Genomic DNA, 27,748 nt, shown 5'->3' on the forward strand with positions numbered 1-27,748 from the left:
TTTTGAATCCGGGGCCAATGGCCGCAGAAGTACCATCGATTGAACCTGTTTTGTGCGTCGCAAAAATTAAAAAAGTCTTCAGCCCTTTCATTTGCCACTGGTGTGATCAGACACAATAACAATCAAAGCAAATAAAAGTATTCAATCAATTATTCATCATCATTACCATTTATCAATTACGTTTGTATTTAATCAAAGCAAAGTTAATACGGTAACAAACATAGGCAAAGTTAGTCCGTAGTAACAGTCACAGTATTGTAATCGAGGCCAACGTTTAAGTCGGAAGCCAACGCTATTTTTTATGATGGTTGACTCCGCATTCACCGAGTACGCAATTTCCAAATAATGGGCTGTCGTTATGTTAGTTGGACTTTAAGAGCGCTTGGAATGGATTCGGGTCTCAAAAGCTCGCTCCAATATCGGACGAATATCCACATGTTTAGACTTCAAACGTCGTCGCGAGAGCCGAACTATAACGCCTTCAATTCCTAGTATATGCAGGATGCACATCCCTCGGACACGAATAGTTGCATCCAGGCGCTATTATAACACCGTAATAGAACGCGAATGCTGGGGCTGTGTTGTTGCGTGGAGGCGCATCTACCCCTCATGATCATCACTAGCCTAGGCTGAGGGTTATGAAGTTTAGATACGTCCTATCGTTACTGGAGCAAAGACTCAGCCCAGAAATCGAGCTCCGTGGCGGTATTATGACAGCGCTTGAATGCAACTATTCGTGTCCGAGGGATGTGCATCCTGCATACACCAGAAATTGAAGGCGTTTTAGTTTCGCTCTTGCAACAATGTTTCAAGTCAAACTGCGGGGATATTTGCTCCGTATCGGTACGAGCTACTATTAGCTACGAGATAGGCTCTTTTCATCCTTTTCCATTTCCTCCAGCGCCCTCTTAATTCCAACTAACATACTTTTGAATCACCCGGTAAAGACTCTGCACTCTAGCAGGACACTGGAAAAAAACACATTGGATCTAGAGTCCAGACTCTTAAAAACATCGACAAGAAAAAATACTCTTGATTCAATCGGATTTTTGCTTAAATCAAGAACCAAACCTCTTTATTTGAGCGGATTTCCTTTTGATTTAAGCAAAACTCTAATTGAATCAAGAGTCTTTTTTCTTGTCAATGTTTTCAAGAGTCTGGACTCTGGATCCAATGTGTTTTTTTTTTTTCCAGTGCAGGGTGTATAAAAAATTTTTGGGTGTGATTTCGGGGCATGGATGAACTGCCGACCCGTATAATTGGCGATGTGCAGAGCCTCCGATCCTGATGAGCACGCGTCGAAGGTGCACCTTGAATTCCGGCCACGGCGCCATCCCACATTCCTGCAGGTGGTGGTGCGAGTGACCCACTTACCGTGCGGTCCCGCCACTGACTCCCACCTCGGACCCCCTTCCCCCCCCCCCCCGGTCCCCCTTCGTTCGTCTGGGGTCTCGTCGCGCGCCCACGCCCTGAGGAACAGCACCATTGTTCGCGCTCCGCCCCCTCCCCCGCCTCTCGGTGTAAATTGGCTCGTCGAAAGCCGAGCTTCTGGTTCGCGATGCGTTAATCTTTGCATCTCACTTTCGAGGCGTTGTCGAGTCTTCTGTCCCAACTCCTACATTAAAATCAACAGGATTCCCACATTCCGAAATGTCGGAAAATGTCAGGGAATTTTACAAAGTCATGAAAAACCTGAAAATGTCAGGACAAACAGGGTTGTCACAGTCAGAGAATACCGGGAAATGTCAGGGAATTTTAAAAAGTCAGGGAACACCTGGAAATGTTAGGGAAAATGATGAAACTGTTAGGAAAAAATTGTTAATTCACCTTTATCTGCCTTTAAGAATGGGTTTGACGATTTGAACAACAAATTTTCCCTGAAAACTATTTCAAATTATGTATTTTTAACCATCCGGCATATCTTCAACTGTTTGGGAATTTTACTTAAATGTGTCAAGGAAATCAGGGAAATGTCAGGAATTCCATCTCCCAAATGCTGTGGCCATCCTGGAAAAATTACAAAAGTATTTGGGAAAAATAGTAATTTACCTCTATGATCTTCTTAGAATGGATTTGGCGTTTTGAACAACAAACTTTGCTTAAAAACTATATTGAAGTATGTCTTTTTTGCCTTAATGCATTTTACTCATATGTGTCAGGGAAATGAGGGATGTGTCAGGGAATTTCATTTCATAAATTTTGTGACATTTCTGAAAGAATACGTTTTGAATGAGTCATTGAACATGAGCAGGGTGTCCACCAATCCGGGATTTCCGGAAGACACGGAAATAGTACTGATTTCTAAGAGCGGTCCTAGTCTGGAAGTATTAAAAAAATGCGGAAATTCCGTAATAAGGTCCGGAATTTTTTCCTTCATTCCACGCGTGTGTTTTGATAAAACCTGGAAAGTATGTAATCCCCTGCGCGTCGATTTGCAGAGTAGTATTTTCCCGCAGGATTGCGATTGTACAGTCAGTTAATCCTCAAGCCACAAATGAAATTTTGTAGCCACGTTACTTTTGGCGCAATTCGAGCGAAAATTTCAAATTTTTGAAATTTTTCGAATTTCGTCAGGTGGATATACTGAAGAAGAAATGAATTTTTCTGTTCAGGAGGTACTGAATTTCTTGGGAATGTAATGATAAAGTACCGTAAAAGTACTGATATTTGGCCAGCCTATTTTAGTAGATACTCCGAAGATCTACTGGCTGAAGATTGAAATTGATAGACAAAGCTATACACAAAGAAGACTAAGAGCATATGAATCGATCCTAGTGGTGTAAGCGATTGGTTTTTATATGTACGGAAACGGACGGAAAATAGTCACTTAAATTTTTATGGAAATTCATGTTTTATCGAAGATTTGGCAAAGTACGAAGGTTCATACGGGGTTCTTCTTTAGCACGGCAGAATACGAGAGATGTGGATAGCGACGGTAACTCGGCCATCACGGGAGTGGACCTCCCGAAGTTCCAACTTGGACCGGACGCGGTGAAGTTGCCTCCGACCCGCAGGAAGTCTAACGAGGAATCGAAGATCGGAGTTCGATAGTTTCTTCGCGATCCCCCCGAAGTATCGAATCGAGTTCGATCCATCGGATTTTTGTTTGCTGGCTTCCTAGGAGGAAGTCCATCGAGAGATAAAAGGATCTCTATAGATCGAAATTCGATACTGTTCCCGGCGATCCTCCGAGAGATATCGAAGAGAGTTCGATACATCGACGTGGTCCGCCGCTCAGCGCGGCCGAGTGAACACGACATATTGTACACAGGATAATTAAAACGTCCCGTCGATCGTGAACGAAAGTTCCCTCCGCGCTCGACGAGTGGGATCTAGATTGCCGGGCTCAGGAAAAACGCCGTACGGACATTCACAAGTTGCCAAATCACAGCTCAGAAAATATTTATTTTCGAAGAAAGTTATGAATATTTTCCCCTGGAATTTTCAGATATTTTAGATTACATTATGACTAAAATTTTCTGAAAATTCAGGAAAGAAATATTCTCAATTTTCCTAGTAAACTCGGCTTTTATCGAAAGAACCTTGGCAACGTCGGAAGGCTCATGCGGCGTTTTTCCTTAGCACGGCAGTAGAGTGCGCTGCCGGTCAAGGGAAAACGCAGTGTGGACATTCCGCCGTTGCTAAATTTCTTCTGGTGCAATACGAATTCTCCGGGAATCATGAGAAGGAGATGCAGGAAGGTAAGAATAAAGAGGAAGTATGTGGATATGGAGAAAGAGGAGCAAAAGTAAAGCTACAAATTGGGCGAATTCACAGGAAAAAAATAAAAGAAAGACGACAGTGGAGGAGAGATAGAAAAACAAAAAGAAGAAAATACAGTACAGAAAATACTCAGAACAGAACAGAAGTAATTCGAAAATTTTCAAATATTTGAATTTATCGCTTGAATTGTGACAAAAATGACGGTAAAAGGACAAAAATTCCGGATCTTCTTGCATAATTTCCGCACTTTTTTAGTTCTACCGGACCGCCCTTAAAAAATCACCTTTTATTTCGCGGGCTCTTCGGAAATTCCGGACTTGTAGACGCCCTGACATTCTCAACGTCCGGGCTAGAGTCCCTTTATACCCAGAGTTAAGACAACTCGATTATCAGCTGACTGGCAGCCGGCCTTGGCTGGCCATGGAGGCCGAAACGAGTGCACCCGAACGAACGATATTGAGGGAAAAGGATCAGGAATCCTGCGATGTCTGTCACACTAAAACAACAACATCAACAAATTGATCAATCAAAAAGAAAATGAGATTGGTTTGTGAATAATTTCTTAATCTATTTTCATTTTGGACCAATGGAAATAACAATTGGACTGCATTTTGCAATTTGGAACTATAGATTCTGGCTCATCTGAAAAAACACGTATGTGCATAGGGAAACCAATGGAACATACGTTGTTTTTAAACCGGGCCAGACTTTATAGTTCCAAATTGCAAAATGCAGTCCAATTTACTCTTGATAAACCACAATTAGGTAATATTTTCATTATTCTTGTTCATATTCGAGGTACCGCCATCTTGGTGCACTCGTTTCGGCCTCCATGAGCGAGAACCAATCAGAATTGGATTTTTTTTTAGGCCACTTTCAGCCCAACCAAAAGTGAGTTGTCTTAACTCTGGGTATAAAGGGACTCTAGTCCGGGCGGGCGTGTGATCGAGCGTTTTTCGCACCTCTAAACGAGTCACCGGGGGAAATTTGGCAACATTCAAGTGCTCATACGGTGTTTTTCCCGAGTATGGTAGAGTGAACGTCGGGAAGCCGTAATCGGAAGCGGGCAGCCGACAAGCCGAGTGCCGAGCCGAGTGAGGGCGGGAGAAAAAACATGGGCGAATATTAACTTCCCGGTCCAGCTCCAGCTTCAGCTCCACCCTGCGGTTGAGTAGTTCTCGATTATTTGTAGGAGCTATACCGACCTGTCGCAAAGCCACAGGGATCCCACTCCACCCTCCCGCTTTTCCACGGAAAGGAGGAGGGAAACAGCGCCGAGGAAGAGGGGGGAACACTCCCTCGCTAAAAGGAACAACGCCGTATGAACATTCAAGAGTTGCCAAATTTCCTCCGATAAAATTCTTATTTTTCAGGAGAGTTATGAATATTTTCTCTTGAAATGTTAAGATAATTTAGATTCAACAAAGGTAAAAAAAAGTAGCTTGGATCTAGAGTCCAGATTCTTAAAAACATTGACAAGAAAAAATACTCTTATTGATTCAAATGGAAATCCGCTTAAATTCGATTGAATCAAGAGTGTTTGTTCTTGTCAATGTTTTTAAGAGTCTGGACTCTTGATCCAAACTCCTTTTTCTACCAGTGAATGGAGAATTTGCAGGTGTCTCAAATTTTGTAAATTTCATATCTTTAAAATGATACTACTTGGAAAACTGAGTATGAAAATATCCTTGGTTTCTAAATTGAACGATTATTGGAGAAAATTATGACAAAATAACCTATTCTGCTATAATACATGTGTTTAAATGGAAAATGCCGCCGAATGACGTCATAAGGTGCCAAATTTACTCACTTTCAGATATATATCTCTTCAATTCCCCATATCAGAAAAAAATTATGAACAACACTGCCAACACAGCTCATTAAGCACTCTCAAATGAAGCAATAACATTTTTAAGTGCAAATTCTCCATTGCGAATGAAATTCTCTGAAAATATGGAGGAAAAATCTCCTCATGTTACCCGGAAAACTTGTATTTTATCAAAGAAAACTTGGCAATGTCTGAAGGCTCACACGGCGCTATTCCTCAGCACGGCAGAATATGTATAATAGTAGGGGGAAAAGGGGGCTGTTTATCAGATTTTGTCCCTCTGAAACTGACGTGGATCTCAAATAACGCTCGAAAAGAGGTTGAAAAGTTTGTTTGAATGCATGTGAGCATGTGACCTGCAGGGAAAGGAAAAACTTGAACGATACATTCGCTGGAAAAAGTTGGATCCTTCGAAGCGAACGTCTAGCGTTCCGTATCGCCGAAGCTTATCATGTGATGTGATTTGATTAAAGTTCGATTTTTGCGATTGAATCTTCGGTTCATTTTACTGAACGCTCCCGAGAACTGAGCTTTTAGTTGGACTTCATTTTGCAGTAAAGGCCTACAGCTTCTGGCTCAGTCCAGAACCACCGTACGTAACATCTCTCCGCACGTAATTGTTTCAACGGATGAGCCAGAAATGTGTGACTTAACCTTGTGCTTTTTATTTAGTATCCCAGAAGTATCAGATGAGTAGATTACGTGGTGATTTATTGTGTATTTTTGGAGCCAAAATCCCGGACGAACCTCTCCTTTAAAAATTCAAAAGACTCAAATTAATTTCAAACGCACCGGAATGGCAGGAAAATTATGCAAGTGATGTACTACAGCAGTCAAATTGCCATATCCTCTCATTTTAACTGATATTTGTTAAAATAAAACGTATATTTAAATGTACAGTTGTGGCATGTTTACCACAGATAACATGCGCGAGATTCAATTCTATTTGATTCTGGAGCTATAGTCTCGACTTTCCTATTCTTTTCATATGCGACGAATAAAAAGACATTGGCGGAAGTTGCAGAAATCCGTTCTCGCATCTGATTGGTGCCGGATCACATCATCCGGTTTGACGCGAAACCGTGGCGTTTTAAATTTGCGGAAAACGTGCGCTTTTTGAACTGCAAGTTTCTCGGTTTCCACGTTACTTTTTCGGGGTTTTAATGTACGCATCGTTTTCTACGCATCATTTCCCATTGAAAAAAAAGAAAAAAAAAGAAAAAAACTCCAGCTGTGGAAGCCGTACTTACGGGCTATATAGACATACCATCCGCGTTCCGGGCTTAGAGGCCGAAAGTTCCGGGCGTAGCACCCGGGAGCTGGAGCAAGCGAAGCTACGGCTCTAGCACCCGAAAGTTTCGGCCTCTGAGCCCGGAACTAGCGGTATGTGTATGTAGGCCGTAACTTTTTTTTTCAGTGTGGTTTAGTGACCCATTAGTAGGTCCTAATTGCAAACGTAGTCCAGTTTCCAGATCACTTCTGCGAAAGTGCGTTCTTGCCATAGTTAATGCACTAGTATTCAGTACCAAATGTAGTGAATGCCGTGTAGTAGTATAGTAAACATCCGGGAGTTGCGCGCGGCGCCGCGCTGCTCGCCCCACTAACCCCGCAAAACCCTTGCAACCCCTGCCACGTATCAAGGCTACCCCTCGCCCCCCACCCTCCACCCTCGGCGGCGCGTCCGCCCTCGACACCGATGGGAATCCCGGTTAATTACGTTTTCTAATTAAGTCACTTTGTCGGACTCGCCGAGTACAACCGCCGCTATGTAATCGCAACCCCCAACCCCCTACCCCCCGCGTCCGCGGCCTCGCGGACTTAGCCACCCCTGGCGGAACGACGACCTGTTAGGTTAGGTGGTCGGAGCTTCACCGGGTTGCAAGACTGGGAGGCGGAGGGAATTAGGGTTGTTCCGGAATTACGTAACGCAGTATACGTGACGTTTTCCGCCGTATTAAGGGAGGACGCTGTGTCGGCCTGCAGACGTTGCTTAACTTAATTCGATAAAATATGAATTTTCAGATAAATTGTCGTTTTAGTTTATGATAACCACCTGTTTCAACCAATAGGGTTGCTCTATTTTCCCGTCGTCCTCTTGTATATCGTTGTGTCTATCACCTTTAACGATCAGCCCATCGGCGGATCCAGCAAATTGGCATCATCGTCTTTTCTCCATTTAAACCTATGAAAATGTATCGATTCTAAGAGGGGTCAGTTGCTCCATCAAGAATCGATTATTTGACACAGATTTAAATAGAGAAAAGCCAGTATTGCCCGCCTCTGAATCAGCGTGCCGGGCGTTTAAGAAAACCAACTGTACTGATGGGGAAAAATAAGCTTTGAAATCTTTTAAAAGTGCTTGAAAAGTACTTGATTTTGTTATTGTTAAAGCTGCACGAACCATGATTTTTTTTTTTGCAGTTTGTTCAAAGAATCTTTGCAATCCTCTCTTACATATCTAAAATTTTTAAGGAAGAGCACTCATAGTTATTCTCAAAAATATTTGTTTCGGGTAAAATTTGGCAACTTCTAGATGTAAAGATGTCTCCATCCCGATCACGTAACGCACAACCACAATGATTCAAGTTTAAAAGTGCGAAGAGTCGAGCTTAAGTCACTTATGGAATCCGCATTTTTCGAAATTCCTCGCCAGTTGGGGTTGTTTCGGCAACCCTGCTCCTGTATTTGGCTTTCGCGAAAGTGAGAACTGAACTAATTGCAGCGGCTAACTCAGGTCCTGAATAGTTTAGTCTCGAGTGGTCATTATGACCTCACCTTTGAATGCATTTTGCGAGTGCTACGGTTTCCTCTCGAAATTTTATCTACATTGCAAATCTCAGGCTCAAAACTCGACCAATGGCGACCTAGAAATTTAAGGGTAGAAAAAATCCCGCAGAATCCTTATCCTTTGAAGTCCTCAGATCGAATTTTACCATTCCGGTGGAAAATGTATAAATATGCTAGAGTTCCGTGCAGACTGATTATTGAAATTGATAGACAAAGCCATAGACATAAAAGACAGCGGGAAAATGGGAGATCCTATAGGTGGAAGATGTTGGCTGCAATGAGAAATGGGCAATGGAGGTAAGTATTAGACCGACTAACAGCAACCGACAAGAGACCCTCCAGTTGGACTGCAATTTGCAAGTTGGGACTATAAATTCTAGCCCGGTTTAAAAACAACGTAGTGTGCCATTAGTTTCCCTATGCACACACGTGTTTTTCCAGAAGAGCCAGAATTTATAGTTCCAAATTGCAAAATGCAGTCCAGTTAGCCCATCTTTTTCCCTTTGTTATAGTCTATAAGAACCACCCATTAAAAGCAATAGGATCGCTCCATATTCCCTGTCTTCTTTGCCCATTGTTTTGTCTATCAATTTCAATAATGACCTCACTGGAACTGTGACTTCCCTGGAAATTTTCTCCATAATCGTTAAATTCTATCTGATGACTTGTGAGTCACGTGTAGAAGAGGGCCCTGCGATGAGTTTATTTTCCCACTGCTCTATACTGCCGTGCTAAGGAAAAACGCCGTATGAACATTTGATAGTTGCAAAATTTCCCCAGATTAATCATGTATTTTTTAAGAAAGCTACTTGTATTTTTTAGGAAAGCTACTAATATTTTTTAGGAAAGTTACTCTTATTTTTCCTTAAAATTTTCAGGTATTTTAGATCAAATTGCGAACAAAATCATCTGAAAATTTTGAAGCGAAGCGTTCAAAAAATTTCTAGTAAATTCGATCTATGTTGATGGGAATCTGGCAACGCCTAAAGGCTCATACGGCGTTTTTCCTTAGCACGGCAGTATAAGAGAAAAGTGTTGATTTGACGCACATGGCAAGAGCGCGGGGCGCGGGCGCTCCCTCCCGATTTGCATCATTCATCATTGCCGGTGACGGTGACGGTGACGGTGAATTTACCTGGTTAAAGTGTCCCGCTCGCGTTTCAGAGAAGTCACAGGCTCTGATTCGATTCGATCCCGTTCCGTCTTCTCTCTTATTCGAATCAGATTCTCCTCCCTTCCGTCTCTCGTCCTTGCTGCTTTGATCATCCACCCTCGTGTCAACCTGGCGATATCTCTACCTTCTCTTTCCCGGTCCGTCGTTCAACTTCAGTCTCTCTCGACGAAACAATAGGATCTGGTTTCTATTGAAAATCCAATTTAGAAAATCCTATCCTCAATTTTGAAATTTTACAGTCGACACCTATTCAACATGTTTATCCTCTGCGAGCTTATTGTTGACATTGATAGACAAAGCGATAGACAAAGCGACAGGCAATAGGGAATAATAGGGAGTATGGAGCGAGCCCATTCATCGAAATGGGTGGTTCTTATAGATTGAGGGAGTTGACTAACTATAGGGTATTTCGTGGGTTGCCTACAGTTAGTCTATTACTTACCTCCTATGTCCATTGCAACCACCCGGGTCGCTTCCAGGACTTTATGTCCACCTACCTTTCGTCCATTAAATAAATGTCCACCGCTATTTATGTCCACTGAACGTTAAGTCCAGTCTTAATTACGTCCACATGATTTAATGTCCAACCATGAATATGTCCAAAATTGTCCAAATTGTGGACATGTTATGTCCACATTTTTTTCTTCTCATTTAAATGACAGGAACCACCTCAAAAATAAATGCATACTACTACTACCTTCATTCTTAAAAACATTTCATTCATGAATCAAGTCATGAAAGAGAACAGGCTCTAAGAGCAGATAAAAACATACATTCATGTGTACACTGTACGGATATGATTCGATGAAAACCAAAGCGGGAGCCTAGGAAACGCTCTAATGCCAAATTAAACATTTTTCAGTAACAGATGCAGTCAAAATTGAAAGTCCTCTTTAACTAGTTATTTCGTGCGCCTTCAATCTTGTAGGATACTGTGCAACGCCTCTGACGCGGAATAGTTGCTTAAAGCGTTGCGGCGCGGCAGGAAACCAGCGTGACACGCGCATAGGCGCCTACAAACCTAACGGGATACTTCACGCGTTGCGCAATGCGTGAAGTATCCCGTTAGGTTTGTAGGCGCCAGTGCGCGTTCTGCGCTGCTAACACGCCGCTCCGCTCTGTGTTAGGCTCTAATATTTAAACTCGCGGAGTCAGCGGTTTTCAACTCATGATTTTGAAATGTTTGCACTCTCTGCATTGATTATTCCCTTTTGGACTGATGAAAAAGAAATATGTAGTACTGGAATATATGATGTGTTTTTTGTAAATATAAGAGTGGTTCCGTGTCAAATTTAATGATTTCCAAAGCATTCAAATTTATTCTTTTATGTTTTATGTTTTGGGCTTTTACTGTGCTGCAGCGTGGTGTAAGCGCAACCAAACGCTCAAAATTGGACGTATTTGACTCAAGGAGGTCGATGTACACAAAAAATTGCTTGCTTCTTAGTTTTTTCCTCTTTTATTAATTTTTGTATAGTTTCTTTCATCACTTCCTCTATAGGCTCATTGAGATTTATATCGATGCCATTGCTTGGAAAAGATTTTACAAATATTTATCACGTTTTAAAAATGTAAATTTTTTTAAATGAAGTGATCAATTTCATTAAAAAAAAAGAATGTACATTTAAGGCATATGTTATATCGGAAATTTCAAGGATAGAAATGAAACCAAGTATTTACCAAAGACAATTTGAAAAGATGAATCAAAAGAAGAAATTAACATTTCATTTAAATTTTGAGTTACGATAACAACACCTCATTCTCTTTTATTTTTTTCATTTCGATATTGTCAATGTAATTTTACACACGGACTGAAATATGACGCTTGAATTTGATTTTAGTGGACTTTACATTTGTGGACTTAACTTAGTGGACGTTTAAGTAATGGACTTAACAATAGTGTGGGCTTTAGAACTGTGGACGTAAAAATTGTGGACGAAAAGTCTGTGGGCGTAAAAAAGTGGACATAAAGTCCGTGTACCCTTCCACTGATAGGATCCCTCCACATTTCTTCTGTCTCCTTTGTCTATGGCTTTGTCTATCAATTATGACAATCAGCCCACCGGACTTTACGGTCGATCAGGAAGAGAATCAAACTATGAGGATCGATGAAAACGTTTAAATTAGAAATTACTTCAATGACTGTAGAATTATTACTGAACTTTAACTACAGAATTCAATCGCATCGCAATGTTGATGAAGATAATTAGCATCATTTATTTTGCAAGAAAACCTAAAAACTTGAATAGTCTCTATGAGCGCACCTAAAGATTTCAATGTAATAATGGAATCGCAGTAAAAATTCCATCTATTGAACTCCTCTCAAATTGTTTACTGTGAACCTACCAAGTATACAATCTCAGCATTGTTGCAACGTTGGTAGTCCCCTACTACAAAATGTAGTTCACATTTCTCATGAAGAAGATGCATCACCAAAATGGGAATATATTACGATGGCACACCGTGTCTTGAAGGTATGGAAAACTACGATGTTGAAACAATGAGCATTTTTACCACGTTAAAAACGCCTTCAAATTTTGTGCTGCAAACACGCACGTCCATCAAGCGCGAATAGTTGCGTCAAGGCGTTGTCACCAACATCGCAGTGTTCTCGACGGTAATATTATTCTACCTCTCCTTCTCTATTGCTAATAGCTATTAAATATCTTCTCTTCATCTTCATCTATTGATATAATATATTTAAGTGCTGTTTCATCGCATTGAATACCGCGCTTTGTAACGTTTCAAAATTGTCGCTCTTTTATTTTTCCTCAATCGAACATCTTCTCGTGAAATCCTCAGTAGAATGTTTTGCCTTCATTAAAAAACACACGTGGTACGAAGGAAAAAATTCCGAATCTTCTTGCGGAATTTCCGCACTTGTTCAGTACTTCCAGACGGCCCTTAAAAAATCAGTACTATTACCGGACCAATAGACATCCTGAGTAAACCATCTCATCATCGCGGAAGCACTTATTCACGTCCGCGGGACAAATAAACGAGCGATTAAGAAAGTCAAGTGAATGACGAAGAGTGTATAGCCCCATCCCGGATCCGTTGGTGGGTACTCGGAAATGTCACAACCCACTTTAATTTCATCCCCTGGACCAACATTATTACTTCTCCCTTTTATTTTGCTCTATATTTATCCGCCCGTCTTGCTCCAAGTGGCGGCGGTGGAAGCCGAGAGAAACGAGCACAATTACCGAGGCTAATATCCCGCCGGTTAGTGTCGGTGATTTTTCTCGGCCAAGTTTCGATGAAACATTTATCCAGCCGCGGGACCTGAGAAAAATGGACCCCTCGAGTCGAGTTTCTCGGAAGGATGCGTTTCGCCGAAGCGAGCGCCCGGGCGCGCTTTTCCCGACGGCGAAAGATGAACGCGCGCCGCGCGCGGCAATGAGTCAACGGAAAACGCCCTATCAACTTTCCACCGTTGCCACGCTCACGGAATACCGGGAATATTGGAAAATGTTAGGAAATTGTAAAAGTCAGGGAAAATTACGAAAATGTCAGGGAACAATTTTTGGCTCACCCTGATTTGCTGTCTAGAATGGGTTCGACGTTTCAGCCAACACATTTTGCCCGACAACTATTTCTAATAATTTCTTGTCAACCATCTTGTATATCTTCAATTGTCAGGGAGTTTTACCAAAATATATCAGGGAATTTTAAGCAGTCAGGAAAAACCTGGCGATGTCAGGAAAATGACGGAAATGTCAGGCACTGGAAAAAAAAACACATTGGATCTAGAGTCCAGACTCTCGAAAACATTGACAAGAAAACGGACTCTTGATTCAATCAGATTTAAGCTTAAATCTGATTGAATCAAGAGTATTTTTTCTTGTCGATGTTTTTAAGAGTCTGGACTGTAGGTCCAATGTGTTTTTTTTCCCAGTGTAGTCAACAAGTGTTTAGTGTGACCGATTCAATTGGCTAAAGCCTTTAAAAACGAAAAAAATCCTAAGATTGCCAGAATTTTAATTTTTCAATTTTCTTATTTCAATCAAAAGAAATGTGGCAAAACCCGAGATCTTAGAGGGTGTTCCTTCAAGAACAGCTTATTTGCCCTGCTAAACAAGGTCTTTGAAGTGCCGCTCCTCTGGCCCGGCCACGAAACGCGTAACTCGCACCGCTCTGACGTAAGAGCGTATCTCAGTTCTGGCGTGAGCCTCATTTCACATGTAAATCCGTGCTTTCTGGAGCTCATACGGAAATCGAGGTACGCTTTTATACGTCAGAGGAGCGAGGAACTGTTGCAACGAAAACGGCGCATTATTCCGAGCCGCGCAGTTTCGCGAAATTGTTTAGTGTACGTAAATAAAGTAAAAGTCGCGTTTCCTCGGAAACTATGAATATTCACGTCGTATCCGCTACGTTTACGCGGGAAACTCCGCGTCAAACCCGTCTTAAATCCAACGCGGTGTTGTCGCTCGTCGATTCAGAGGTTCATTGAAATTTCATGGTGGAATTGTACGAAGTGTTCTCGTGAAATTTCCATAATAACCTGGAAAAATTGAAATTTAAGGCTGTTTTTCATGAAATTTATGAAACTTTTTGAGATTTCACGTGAAATTCAACTTGGAATTGCAAGGGTGATCCCAGGATGAAAGAAAGGTGCAGGATTGCCGGCGATGTGGAAAACCGAGAATGCCAGGGAAACTGTTCTCGTGCAATTTCAATACAAACGTGAACAAATTGAATTTTAAGGCTGTTTTCATGAAAGTTATGAAAATTGTTGAGATTTTGCGTGATATTCAACTTGGAATTGCAAAAATGATCCCAGGGTGGAAGAACGGTGCAAAATTGCCAGCCATCTGGGAAACTGGGAAAGTCAAGGAATTAGTGGCGACTGGGAAAACTCAGGGAATTCACAGGAAAATTGTGATAGACTTACATCTTTGGTATGAAATTTTCTAATTGATTTCTCTCTTTTTTTACAGACATATCTGAAATTCCTGATACGATAAGGCATCTTCAGGCCCTGCAATGCTTAGATTTCAGCAGTAACCCCATACAAAGGTAAGTCCTAGCCTTCCACATTTAATTACGCCAGTTTACGAAGATTTTCGATGAAATTATTCATGATTAGTGTTTCGAAAGTTTAGGAAAACCTTGAGATTTAAGGAGAGCCAAGAAAAAACTTGCCTTCAAATCTTGGGTGTGAATAATCATGATCTGTCGAAACTTTCAAACGACGCTGACCGCAACTTTACACTCTTTCGTTGCAGGTCGCAATAGATACTAGTTAAAAATATTTTCATGCTCTTCAAAGTTTGAAAAAATTCACGATATCTCTGTCCCAAAACCAGGGAAAGTCAGGGAAAAGTTATAATATTTCAAAATTGAGGACTTTTTCGTGAAAGGGCGTACGATGCTTGCAGTGCTGCTAAAATGGTGCATTTTTTCATACCGTTTGTGGTAGATGAAATTCATTCACAGTCGACTTACTCGCTTACAATATTGAGGAAAAGCTCGGAGCAGATTCAGGGAAAAATTCATAGCTGAACTGACAGATTTAGTTACTTACAACTAGAGAACTACGTTGCACAATCTTAGCAGCATCTTTTCTATCCCAATACGCCCCCACAATTCGCCGTCTCCCGGACGAAGGAACGTAACTCCATTCCAAGGTTGCCAAATTGATTCAAACAATCACTTCCTTTATTAAAAGGTACTTGTGCAATTTGGGTTCAAAACTTCCCTGATTTCTGCATTAAACCGGAGGAAAAATCCTTGAAATCCTCAGTCAGGAATGTCCAAGATTCTCCTAGTTAATATGCAATATGCGAGGAGAAATTTGTCAACATTGAATTTCAGTTACGTTCTTTCGGACGGAAACGACGAATTGAGCCGCTGCTTCCAGATACTCTGCCGTGCCGAGAAAAGGAAACACCGTACTAGTTCTCTAACGTTGCCTGATTTCATCGGATGAAATACGAATTTTCCGGGAAAATTGTGGATATGTCCCTCCCAATTTTTAAGAGAATTTCATTTGCGTCTGACCCTAAACTAGCCAAAAATTTCAAAGAAAAATGCCCATCACTTTTCCAAAACATGTTTTCAGGGAAACATTTGGCAACATCCAGATGTTCATATGTCGTTTTACCCTATCACGGCAACGCTCAGTGTCGCTCAGTCGACGCACAAGCACACGCGTAACGGTCAATGGTGAGGCCGGAACGATCGATTATCGATATTTCCTTATTAGAAGCCGTGGTAAAGAATCGATTTTTGAGGACTTCGTAGCGGACACCCTGTTTATCGATCCTTTTCCACAGGTTTAAATGGCAGACCGATCGATACATCGCAAAGCACGCCACACCATTGGTATCGGTGCATGAAACTCCGGAGGAAGCGAGCTTTCTCGTCCCGTTTTATTTATATTTTCCATCGAATTATTATTTTATTCATCGGTTTATCAGAAACGTCCCCCGGGGGATTGGGGGTTGTGTCTCCATGCCACACGGCTGCGGGGTTTAATCCCGTTTGTCGTCATACGCGAAGGGCGCGCCAGATGAAGCGGGAAGGGAAGGTGCTAATGCTAATGCATTTAGCATATCGGTATCCAGGGTTGCCAGATCTCGCGTGCGATCGCTCGGATTTTCGTGATTGAGTTACGGAGAATTAAGGGATTTTTCCCACGTACTACAACTGAGCGGTTTGCTTCTCAGGGCCGTAGTGATCGCGAGTCGTGGTGTCCAGGACGCACGTGGAAAAACTCGGAAATGCTGAGATTCATCGGCGTACTAAATACCTCCAGTAAAATTAGGGAATTAATCGGGGAAATGATAATTCAAAGCGGGAATTTCAACTTTTCATTCTGTTAGGTCGTATTGATTTTCACTGAAAAATGGTTTTTTTGCATTATTTTTAAGAACCGAACGACTTTTTAATATTTTTAGAAAGGAAAAATTTTTCGACGCAAAAGTGATTTTCTTAGAGAAAAACTGCGTTTATAGAAAGAAATGCGTCTTGAGGAAACCAATTTGTTTCAGTTGAGAAATGTTAAGACTTATCATTGATGACAAAATTACCTTTCTTTGATTAAATTACTTCGAAAAAAAATCAACATATGAATCACGAAGCATTTCTCTCACTCACCAAAAGTAATCTCATCGTATTATAAATTTTTCTTCAAAGAAGGGAAAAGAATTTGAGCCAAAATGTTTGTTGAAACAACGAGTAATCTCGTTTCAGTTGAATAAATGTTCGTCAACCATTTTCTCTAGTGCAATTTGATCGATAAAATATGAAACATTTAATGCTCTCTAATTTTTTCAAATTTTGTTCTGAGCCCCGGAGACACACCCATATTTCCCTCAAGGGAATTCAGGGAGAAAATAAGAGAAATCCTGGTTTTTCACCAGGGAATGCTCCTCCGGAAATCAGCAAAAACGGGATATATCAACAAATGGGAAAAATCAAGATTTGTAGACACAATGGATTTAATCCTGTTTGTCCTCTTACGCGAGGGGCGGACGAGATGAAGTGGGAAAGGAAGGTGCTAATGCTAATGCATTTAGCATATCGGTATCCAAGGTTGTCGGATTTGGCTCTCATTTTCTCGGTTTTTTGTGTTAGATTACGAGGAATGAAAGGATTTTTCCGATAAACAGCAACCGTGCCCTCGCTGCTCAGGGCCGTTGTGACCGTAACTTTGAAATGCTCCAAAAACCACCTTTATTTCATTGAAGCTAAGCTCTAGCTCATGTTGCCTGGGATGATGCAACTTCAGCGTGATATCTTCCGAAAGCTCTGTTAACACAGGGCGGTTTCAGTTGAAAAAAATCCGGGTAAAGTCAGGGAAGAAGAGCTAAATCGTCGTTTTCCGCACGAAGGAGCCTAACTCCATTCCAACGTTGCAAAATTGACTCAAAGAATTCAATTTTACACGAAATCAAACCTGCATAAGTTTTGTCGAAAATTTGTCTGAATTTTACATGGGATCAGAAGAGAAATTAGGAAAATCTTCAGTTAGAGGATCTCAAATCCTCCCGGTAAAAATGAAATTTGCGCGGATAAATCTGGGTATTGACTTGTAGTTAAGTTCTCCTGCGAGGGAAACGACCAAATTACCTACAAGCAAAAGGATGGTTACAGTTTTTGTTGGAATTTTGATCTGGTGTGAAATTGAAACAATATTTTCATGAAGCCTGAAAACTCCGAGAAATAACAGATCCCACCCAGGCACGAGATGTCTCCTGAAAAATCCTTCTGTGAAACAGTGGTAAAAATCTGGAATTATTTCCTTTCCTCTCACTTAAATGTCACATTAATTGTAAATTTGTTGGACCCTTCATCATTTTACGCCAAATAATTTATGATAAATCTGTTTGTTTCCGATGTGAAACCCATCAGTGGTATGGCGGGCTTTGCGATATATCGATTGATCTGTCCTTTAAACCTTTGGAGAATGATCGATAAACAGGGTGATCGCAACGAACACTTTAATAATCGATTCTTTACCATAGCTTCAAATGGAGGGATATCGATAATCGACCATTCACGCCTCGCTACTGAAACCCATATTCGTAAAATAGTGGGCTTAGAAACTTGGCCTCTGGGGCATCTCATGATTTATGCCTAATATGTAAGCCTTTCCTCAGCCTTAGCACCAAAACACGATTTTGTGATACACCCAACTCCCCCATGTTTTGATGGGCAAAGGAAAACAAGTATCATTGTGTTTTCGTTTCCGGAAACATTATGGGATTATATACCTATCACATCGCGAAAGAGTCATCCAAAGTGAGAATGCTTTATAAGTAGGGAGAGTAGCTAAAGTTATCAGCATAGACCGTCAGGCAAGGTACGAATTTAAGCTCTCAATATATGCTTCCTCTTCAAAATGTTACGTCGAAAACGATTCGCGCAACAAAAATTATGAAAATAATTCGCAACTATGATAGTAACGTTTTCAATATTAGGATTGGTCATGAAAACTTTGAATTTCTCGCTTTCACGAAAAACTATTCTCCTTGAATCAAATCGTGCATTACAACGGTTTTTGCAGGCCTCTCAATGAGTTGCGTCCCCAACTCACCTTGTATTGCTTGAAGTGTCAACAATCTGCAATATATATGATCCGAAGTGCCAATTGATTGATGGTTTCATATTTTCATTCAGCAGAGTTGACGATTAGTGTGCGATTGAAGTAGATGCTTGTTTTATCTTTAAGTAGGAAGTATGAATCTATCTGGAAGGCGTGATCCTCGGCTGATATTATCCCATGTAAAGCCATGGTAAAGAATCGATTATTATGGTGTTCGTTGCGAACACCCTGATAAGCGATCTTATTTCATAGGTTTGAATGACATATCAATCGATACATCGCAAACCACGCCACTAGCTGGTTCCGAGGGAAGAAGGAAAAAAAATAAAATAAATGAATAAAAAACGGTAATTACAAAAGCCTTCGACGCTCCTTAGTTTTCGTTCAGAAGATCATTTTAAACTCCATCAATTGCGCCCTTCGAGCTTAATCTAAAGCTGCGTGACTAATCTATGATGCGACTTGGATAATTCTTAAAGTTCTGAAGTTGTACTGTTGAACGATTGATCGCTTCCATCATCCCCGTTATGCGATTAACGGGGCGTAATTACAGCGAGTCTGAACGATTTATCTTCGAAACTTTTTTAAAGGGCGCTTCATTCTGATAAATCGGGTTGATTTCGATCAAGCTCGCCACGTGGCTGTGGCAATGAATTTTTAGAATTAATGTCTTGAACTGGATTAAAAACTGTATTTGTATATATTTTTCATTGGTGCCTAAATAATTGAAATCTCGGCCACAGTTGGCGCCTAAATACGAATTTTTACGGTCAGTTAGCCATGAAAACGCTATAAAACGGAGGCATTTTTTTGATCGATATTAAAAACTAACAGGGACCTCCTTGGCAAAGCCCGATTCTAAAGTACCGAAAGACTTCCGGTTCTCATCATAAATTATTTGAGAAAAATAAAAGCATTTTGGCCCCTCAAAAACCCTAACAGAGGCTTCTGAATTTTATTCAATCGGGCCGAACTGACCCCTAAATTCTTTCGTAAGATTCGGACGGTGAACTGTGCCCAACAATAAGCAGCAAAACGATTGTTTTTATTATGTTTCCTCCTAGGTTAGGAGGTTGTTAGGATTTGGATGGAGAATTAGCACGAGATAATTGTGTTGCATCTAAATCCTGTAACCAGGGACTCCAATTTCTGGCTCATCCATAAAAGCACTTCTCTGGACAGGACACAAGAACTTATGATACAAATTGACGGCGCAAGTCCGCAATCACATATTTCGTTTGCGGTGTCTGAATATTTCCGCCTCTATGTTATTTTTTAAAGGAGAACAAATTTACATGATTCCTTAAAGTTTTTGCAGAATTTTCTTCGCACAGAGAAGAAAAATTACGGCAGTTTTAAAGAAATGCCGTTGAGTAGTTTTCCGTTTGGAAAAGAAAGTATGACAGGAAGTCGGCGACGTCGCAAACCGAGTTATGTGATTGCTGATTTACACCGTCGATATTCTCCTTTGGTACATCTTATTTTTTTTTCAACACTTTAAATGAGAATTATCCATGTAGAGTGCAAACATTTCAAAATCATGAGTTGAAAAACGCTGACTCTGCGAGTTTAAATATTAGAGCCAAACAGAGCGAGGCGGCGAGGCGTGCTGCCAGCACGAAAGGCTCTATGGCACCTACAAACCTAAGTGGATACTTCACGCATTGCGCAATGCTTGAAGTATCCACTTAGGTTTGTAGGCGCGTGTTTCGCCGGCCGCGGCGCGGCACCTGTAACTATTTCACAACAGATGTGTTACACAGTGTCATACGAAATTGAAGGCGCTTTAAGCGCGTATAATGCGCGTTTAAAAACTAAATTAAATTAATTTACTTTGCGATGACTGATATGCAGAAGTTGATGTTCATACTTACCGTTGTAGATTTGTTTTTCTTGTGGAATTTTGAAAAGAACTCACGTAGCGATTTGCCAATTTATAACTTGTCTAGAGGCCCTTTGAAGTGTTACTTTTTTGATTAAGATAATAAAATGATAATCTTACTCCGGAACTATAGGATATAAATAGTTCTTACTACGAGCATTACGTTGTAACCACGAAAAATAATGGGGACGGGACCACGAATATACTCTATCACGGCAGTTTTAAAGAATTGCCTTTGGGTAGTTTTCCGTTTAAAAAATGAAGTAGGTATGACAGGACGTAAAAGAAAAATCGGTAAAATTATATAAAGGGAATTATTTGATTCAATCAATTTATTCTGTATGGTGGTTTCATGAATTAAACCAATGTCAATGTATTCACAGAAATAATTATTAAATTTTTTTTAAAATATCAGGAAAATCCACACTGATATACAGGGTTATTCAAAAGTTACGCACCACTGGCCATAACTTTAGTTCTAATTATGATATCGATTTGCGGTTTGTGGCGTCCTTCCTCATATCGAGGGGGAAACTTTTTGAGGTACTTTTCAGTTCTTCACCCCCCCAGGGGGAGGGGGGGCGGGGGCAACTCAAAAATTTCAAATGGCACCCCCCATCATGTGATACATCGTTAGAAAGAGCATGAAAAAAGAAAATTTTTGGCGCAAACCGGAAGTCGATCTGACCCCCCTGTCAAAAGTTAGGGGGGTCCAAAGGTTATTTAGGGGGTCCGTACCCTCATTTTTTAGAGTAGCTTCGGCGGCTCTTGGACATACCGTTTCTCTTTTCAAAGAGTCCTCGAATACTCCAAGTCTGATACCGAAGTCTTCATATTGCCCCCGGGCCACCACAGCCCCCCCGTAGGGGGGGATGGGCCTGTTACAATGAAACATTGCATTAAAATGCGAAAAGTCACAGAGGAGCTTCAAACTTAGCATCAAATCCGAGTGGAACTTCTTGCCAATGTTAACGCAAACGCAGCCTGCGACTTTAAAGTGAGTTTTCAAAACTCTTAGCCCCCTGCCTCCCCCCCCCCTCATTTTTGATTGCAGAGCGGGTAAAAACCGGGAAATTCTCTACAAATAATGCCCGAAACTAATGTCCAACTTGAGGAGGACCCTTGAAACGTTGCGATCAGTCGGAGCATTGAAATACAAGGACTGCCACCCCCTTAAAGTACGGAAACATCCAAAACACCCCCGCTGCCCCCCTCATTTTTCGTTGCGGAGCGGGTAAAATCCGGGAAAATCGCCAGAAATGATGCCCCGGTTCTTACCAGCTCTGCAACGAAAAAAGAGGGGGCAGCGGGGGTTTTATGGATGTTTCCATCCTTAAAGTGAGCGGCAGTTCCTGTGTTGCAGTTCTCCGACTGAGCGCAACGTTTCACCGGGAAATTCGCAAGAAATGATGCCCGAAACCACTGTAGAACTTGACGAGAACCCTTGAAACGTTGCGCTCAGTCGGAGAACTGCAACACAGGAACTGCCGCTCACTTTAAGGACGGAAACATCCATAAAACCCCCGCTGCCCCCCTCTTTTTTCGTTGCAGAGCTGGTAAGAACCGGGGCATCATTTCTGGCGATTTTCCCGGATTTTACCCGCTCCGCAACGAAAAATGAGGGGGGCAGCGGGGGTGTTTTGGATGTTTCCGTACTTTAAGGGGGTGGCAGTCCTTGTATTTCAATGCTCCGACTGATCGCAACGTTTCAAGGGTCCTCCTCAAGTTGGACATTAGTTTCGGGCATTATTTGTAGAGAATTTCCCGGTTTTTACCCGCTCTGCAATCAAAAATGAGGGGGGGGGGGAGGCAGGGGGCTAAGAGTTTTGAAAACTCACTTTAAAGTCGCAGGCTGCGTTTGCGTTAACATTGGCAAGAAGTTCCACTCGGATTTGATGCTAAGTTTGAAGCTCCTCTGTGACTTTTCGCATTTTAATGCAATGTTTCATTGTAACAGCCCATCCCCCCTACGGGGGGGCTGTGGTGGCCCGGGGGCAATATGAAGACTTCGGTATCAGACTTGGAGTATTCGAGGACTCTTTGAAAAGAGAAACGGTATGTCCAAGAGCCGCCGAAGCTACTCTAAAAAATGAGGGTACGGACCCCCTAAATAACCTTTGGACCCCCCTAACTTTTGACAGGGGGGTCAGATCGACTTCCGGTTTGCGCCAAAAATTTTCTTTTTTCATGCTCTTTCTAACGATGTATCACATGATGGGGGGTGCCATTTGAAATTTTTGAGTTGCCCCCCGCCCCCCCTCCCCCTGGGGGGTGAAGAACTGAAAAGTACCTCAAAAAGTTTCCCCCTCGATATGAGGAAGGACGCCACAAACCGCAAATCGATATCATAATTAGAACTAAAGTTATGGCCAGTGGTGCGTAACTTTTGAATAACCCTGTATTTGGTAAACAACCGGTAGTTCCTTATCGCAAAATATTTCCGTATGATTTTGGTTAATTGCACTCTTTTGACTCAAAATCAGTCCCAGCGAAATGAAACTACCACTCATGATTGTTCGCAATTTTTTCAGGATGCACCGTAGATTGATCAATCTTCTCGATTTCGATTAATCGCGCAACGCAGTGGCAATGGATTTGTAGGATTAGCATTCCCTCCCGAAATAGCACCTGTTAGTCCTGCCGATATTAATCGATTATTCTCGATTATTTCCAACCTTTCAAAGGGGCGTGGCGAGAAACGATCCATCGGTCCGATTCTGATTAATCGTTCGACGCAACGTGCCGGTAGTGGCGATGGATTTGTAGAATTAGCATCCTTGACTGGATTAGCACCTGTGCTCGCCAGCCGGCATAAACAACGTATCCCCGCGTGGAGTTTGTACCCAAGTTACGTGGTTTTTAATTAGCCACGGGTCCCGACGCCCCCCAAGTTCGCCCCCTCTACTTCATGCTCCATCGATTATTCAATACCCGACAGCGCGCTGCTCACAGTCGGATTCCAATCTGGCTTCCTTTTTTTGACTTGAACATCGGATCCGATCGGAAAATTATCCTCGGCTTCAGTTCGACCATTTTAGTGAATTTTCCAAGTGAATAGGACAATTTTTTTTTCAATTTTACAGATTAAGATGAGGAAAAAGTGTACCGAAACACGCAAAATATGGTTGTTGAAGAATAATTTATTAGCTTGGACGCATTTCGAGCTTAGCCCATCTTCAGCAAGCAGTTTTTTCTGCTAACCCCATACTCTATCAGCTATTCCCACTGGTTTTTAAACATTTTTCAAATTTTGACCAGATCCCTAGTGTCTTAGTTCGCTTTGTCTCTTGTTCTATTCCTCTTCATCATGCGCTGTGACAATTCGTCACTCTAATTAACTTGTTTAGCTGTGTTTTGTGTTTGCAACTGCTTGTTGAAGATGGACTAAGCCCGAAATGCATCGAAGCTAATAAATTATTCTTCAACAACCATATTTTGCGTGTTTCGGTATACTTTTTCCTCATCTTAACAGCACGCGAGATGCGTTTTTCTAGTTATGTTTACAGCAGATTACTTGATTTGCAATGTAGTTAGGCGAACGACAACGTACAAATGCGAGATGTAACTTATCACGTTGTCATGAGCAGAAAAAATTGTAGGCGCCTTCGCTTTCTTAATAGCAAAGTCTGGATACAACTATTCGTACTCGATGGATGTCCGTATTGCATGCACGAAAATTGAAGGCGTTTCGGCATTCACGCGAGACACGCATTTTTGATTTTAGCAAGGGATGAAAAGTAGCAGAATTTTCTCGTAAGAATTCTCCCTACTACATTCTAAGAGACTTATGATTTGAAGCGTACTCATAGTCGTTCCTTAAACAGCTCCTTTCCCTAAGAGGCCCCCACATAGGTTACGCTATGATTAAACGAACTTTGAGGAAGTCCACAAAATAGCATCGTTAAAGGGACAATTGTTGCAAACCTCGAGTAAATTAAATCAGTATAACTTTGGAAATTGATCCTTGAAAGGGATTACGAAGATATGCCACCGCAAGAAGTACAAAATTCGAAAGAAAAAATTCTATGATTTTTATAAACTTTATGAGGTAGTTGCGAACGTACCTTGAAAACAAAACTCGCACCATTCTTTCTTTCGTATTTTGTATTTTTTCTAGTGGCAAATAATTGTTTTTCATTGCGAGGATCCATTTTCAAAGTCATATTGCTGAATTTTACTCTATGTTTGCGAAAATGTCAGCAATCGTGCAAAAGCATCTCCTTAAATTTTCCTTCGTCACAATGTTAACCAATTAGGAGCTCCTAAGGAAAGGAGCTGTTTGAATCACCGATCTCTTAGAATGCAGTAGGGATAATTCACACGAGAAATTGCACTGCTTTTCATCCGTCGCTGAAATCGAAAAAGTGCGTGCCTGTCGTGAAAGCCGAAACGCCTTCAATTTTCGTGCATGCGAAATGGACATCCCTCGAGTACGAATAGTTGTATCCAGATTTTGCCATTAAGGAAGCGAAGGCGCCTTCAATTTCTCTTTCTCGTATCAGAGTAGTGTGTTATGTTATGTAATGAAGCGAATTAATTAATCAGTGAAATTAAAATGAAGAAGCAACAAATTAATGAATAATTCAATAAATCTTTGTAAAAAACATATTGGCAATGTTGATGAAATTACCTTTCTCCCGATCACTTTTTATACGGTTTTCAGACGATAGCTATTTCGATGTTAATCATCATCATCATCAGGTCACTTCGACTTCGACTTCGGTAAACTCTAACAGTCACATCTTATATCATCTGTTAGTGTTTACCGAAGTCGAAGTCGAAGTGACCTGATGATGATGATTAACATCGAAATAGCTATCGTCTGAAAACCGGATAAAAAGTGATCGGGAGAAAGGTAATTTCATCAACATAATGCAGCCCGATAAAAATAAGCTCAACTTTAAATATTGGCAATGTTTATGCCATGGATAGAACTTTTACAGTACAGAGACCATCACTATAGTGGAAACCCCGAGGAAGCACTCGGCATTCGCGTCCGAAGCGGAACTTTTTCTCGTCATGAGCCATCTCATTCAGTGAATGATCGACCATCGATATCTCCTCATTAAGATATGGTAAAGAGTCGATCATCAAGTGTTCGACCCTTTTCCGTTAGTTTAATGGCAGATCAATGGGTTTATCGCGAAGCACGCCACGGCACTGATCTCATTAGAAGTTGATGCTTTCACTTTCTCGCCCCGGTTTCGATCGTGATGGGTTCGTTTTATTTCTTCTCGCCGGGGCCGGAGATTTCCTGCGGAGCCTCGCGGTTTAACCCCGGGTCTTAACGACTCTTGTCATTGTCTGTCGGGGCTCGTCCTGTCGCCGCGCCAAAGTTAGAAAAGATTCGGGCCGATGAAATCACGTTCTCTGGTCTCGGAGTTTCGGAAGGAGATCCATCCTCCCGTGCTGAGGAAGAAAGCCGTATTCGCCCTCGAACGTTGCCAAAGTCCCTTCACTGAAAAAAAAAAAAACACACTGGATCTAGAGTCCAGGCTCTTGAAAACATTGACCAGAAAAAATACTCTTGATTCGATCGGATTTGAGCTTAAATCGAAAGGAAATCCGTTCAAATTAAGAGGCTTGGTTCTTGATTTAAGCTTAAATCTGATTGAAGCAAGAGTATTTTTTCTTGTCGATGTTTTTAAGAGTCTGGACTCTAGCTCCAATGTGGTTTTTTCCCAGTGTTCTATTAAAAATGAATTTTCAGAGAAACTTGAGGATTAGAAAAACCAAGTAACAGCATAACAACTTGGAACTTACCACAAATTTTTGCGCAGGTTTCAAAAATTAACTTAAAGTAGACTATCGTTTCGTTTCCTTGTAGAATGAAACGTAATGGGAAATCAGAATTAAAATGATGATACAAATCTGGTTACTGTACATCATATCACATGATATTTTACTCACACAGCTGAAAGCTTTTTCAGCTCACCTCAAGCCATCATCAGAGCTTCGACATAATATACAAAATTACTATTAACTACATTAAAGCAAACTACACAATTACATTGCAAAAGATTATAAGATGCTGTGTAGTTTGCTTTCATTATGTAGTTATAATGTAGTTTATAGTAATTTTTTGTGTATTGAGTCGAAGCTTCCATGATGGCTCAAGGTAAGCTGAAAAAGCTTTCAGCTATGTGAGTAAAATATCAGGTAATAAAATGTATAGTGCCCATATTTTTATCTCCATTTTAATTCTAATTATTAAAGGTACTACTCCAACAAAAATGTTTGAATAATAGGAAATCGTTTGATTAACAAGAAGTTAGGTCGAGTCTAGTTAACGCTACCCAATTTAACTCTCTCGATATTATTATTATTTCACTATCTATTTCATGGCTCGAAATAATTTTTACGTTACATCTTAATACAAGGGTGAAAGTTCTCTTGCTCTCTCGTGGTTTCTCAGTGTGTTAGTGTTAGTTGCGTTAGTCTCAAAATCGTGTTTTGATTATTAACTGATCAGCAAAAAATGTCGTTTCATGAATTCTCTCCTCTTCGCTTTCCTCTCTTTCCTTTCTCCTCTTCGCCCCATATATCTTTTTGTATAGTCCGGAAAAAAGCATGGAATTTTGGCATAATTATTTTGAGATTCAATCGGTACAGTCGAGGAATTTTGAAATTGTCGGACTTTCCAGGGTCTGACCTTTCAAAGATTTGTCACCAAGTTAAATTATCTTTTGCAGGACAAGAATCTTATTTCAACAATAAATCCCTTCATTAATGTCGCGTCTGAAACCATCCCTGAAATACGTGAAAATAACTCTGAGGAATACGCTAAAATCGGCAACACCGCCGGGAAGCCTCGCTTTATTGAGGATAAATGTGTAATAAGACGTTTGCCTCTTCCAGAGGGGACGATTCGCAGATTCCGAGCACGGATGTGAAGTCGGCAGGTAGTGCTAAAGTTCGAGGCTTTGATGGAAGTAAAGAATAATTGGACGTATTTCTATCAAACGGAACTATGTGCATTAAGACATGAGCCCTGAGACCCATAAGCATTTGTGCATAACAGGTCTCACGTCATAATGCACATAGTTCCGTTTGATAGAAATACGTCCAATTGAGCTTCGATACAATCACGCTCCGAGATGTATGAGCGTGATTGTATTCCTCCCGAGAAGTTCGTCGCATGTGTGAAATGATTTTCTCACACGCATAGAAATTCGAGTTGTTTCGAATGCAAGCCGAAGTCAAAAAGACGGATGGTTAGAAGCTGGGAGCAAATGTAGTCCCTCAATGGGATACCTAGAGTACCTTTATAGACAGAGTATGGCCATTTCTGTTCCGGTT

At 41.2% G+C, this 27,748-nt stretch overlaps 1 protein-coding gene across 6 annotated transcripts in view; it reads left to right on the forward strand.

Moving 5' to 3' along the window:
• LOC109030046 (protein lap4) overlaps window positions 1–27,748 on the forward strand; it is a 219,768-nt gene that overhangs the window by 128,105 nt on the left and 63,915 nt on the right. For all 6 annotated transcript variants that reach the window (XM_019040792.2, XM_019040793.2, XM_019040794.2 and 3 more), the window contains exon 3: window positions 14,456–14,534. In XM_019040792.2, the coding sequence (XP_018896337.2) occupies window positions 14,456–14,534 (79 nt within the window). The remainder of the gene's footprint in view (window positions 1–14,455; window positions 14,535–27,748) is intronic.

The sequence above is a fragment of the Bemisia tabaci genome, chromosome 7 (assembly GCF_918797505.1).
Source record: "Bemisia tabaci chromosome 7, PGI_BMITA_v3".
Classification (NCBI taxonomy): Eukaryota; Metazoa; Arthropoda; class Insecta; order Hemiptera; family Aleyrodidae; genus Bemisia; species Bemisia tabaci.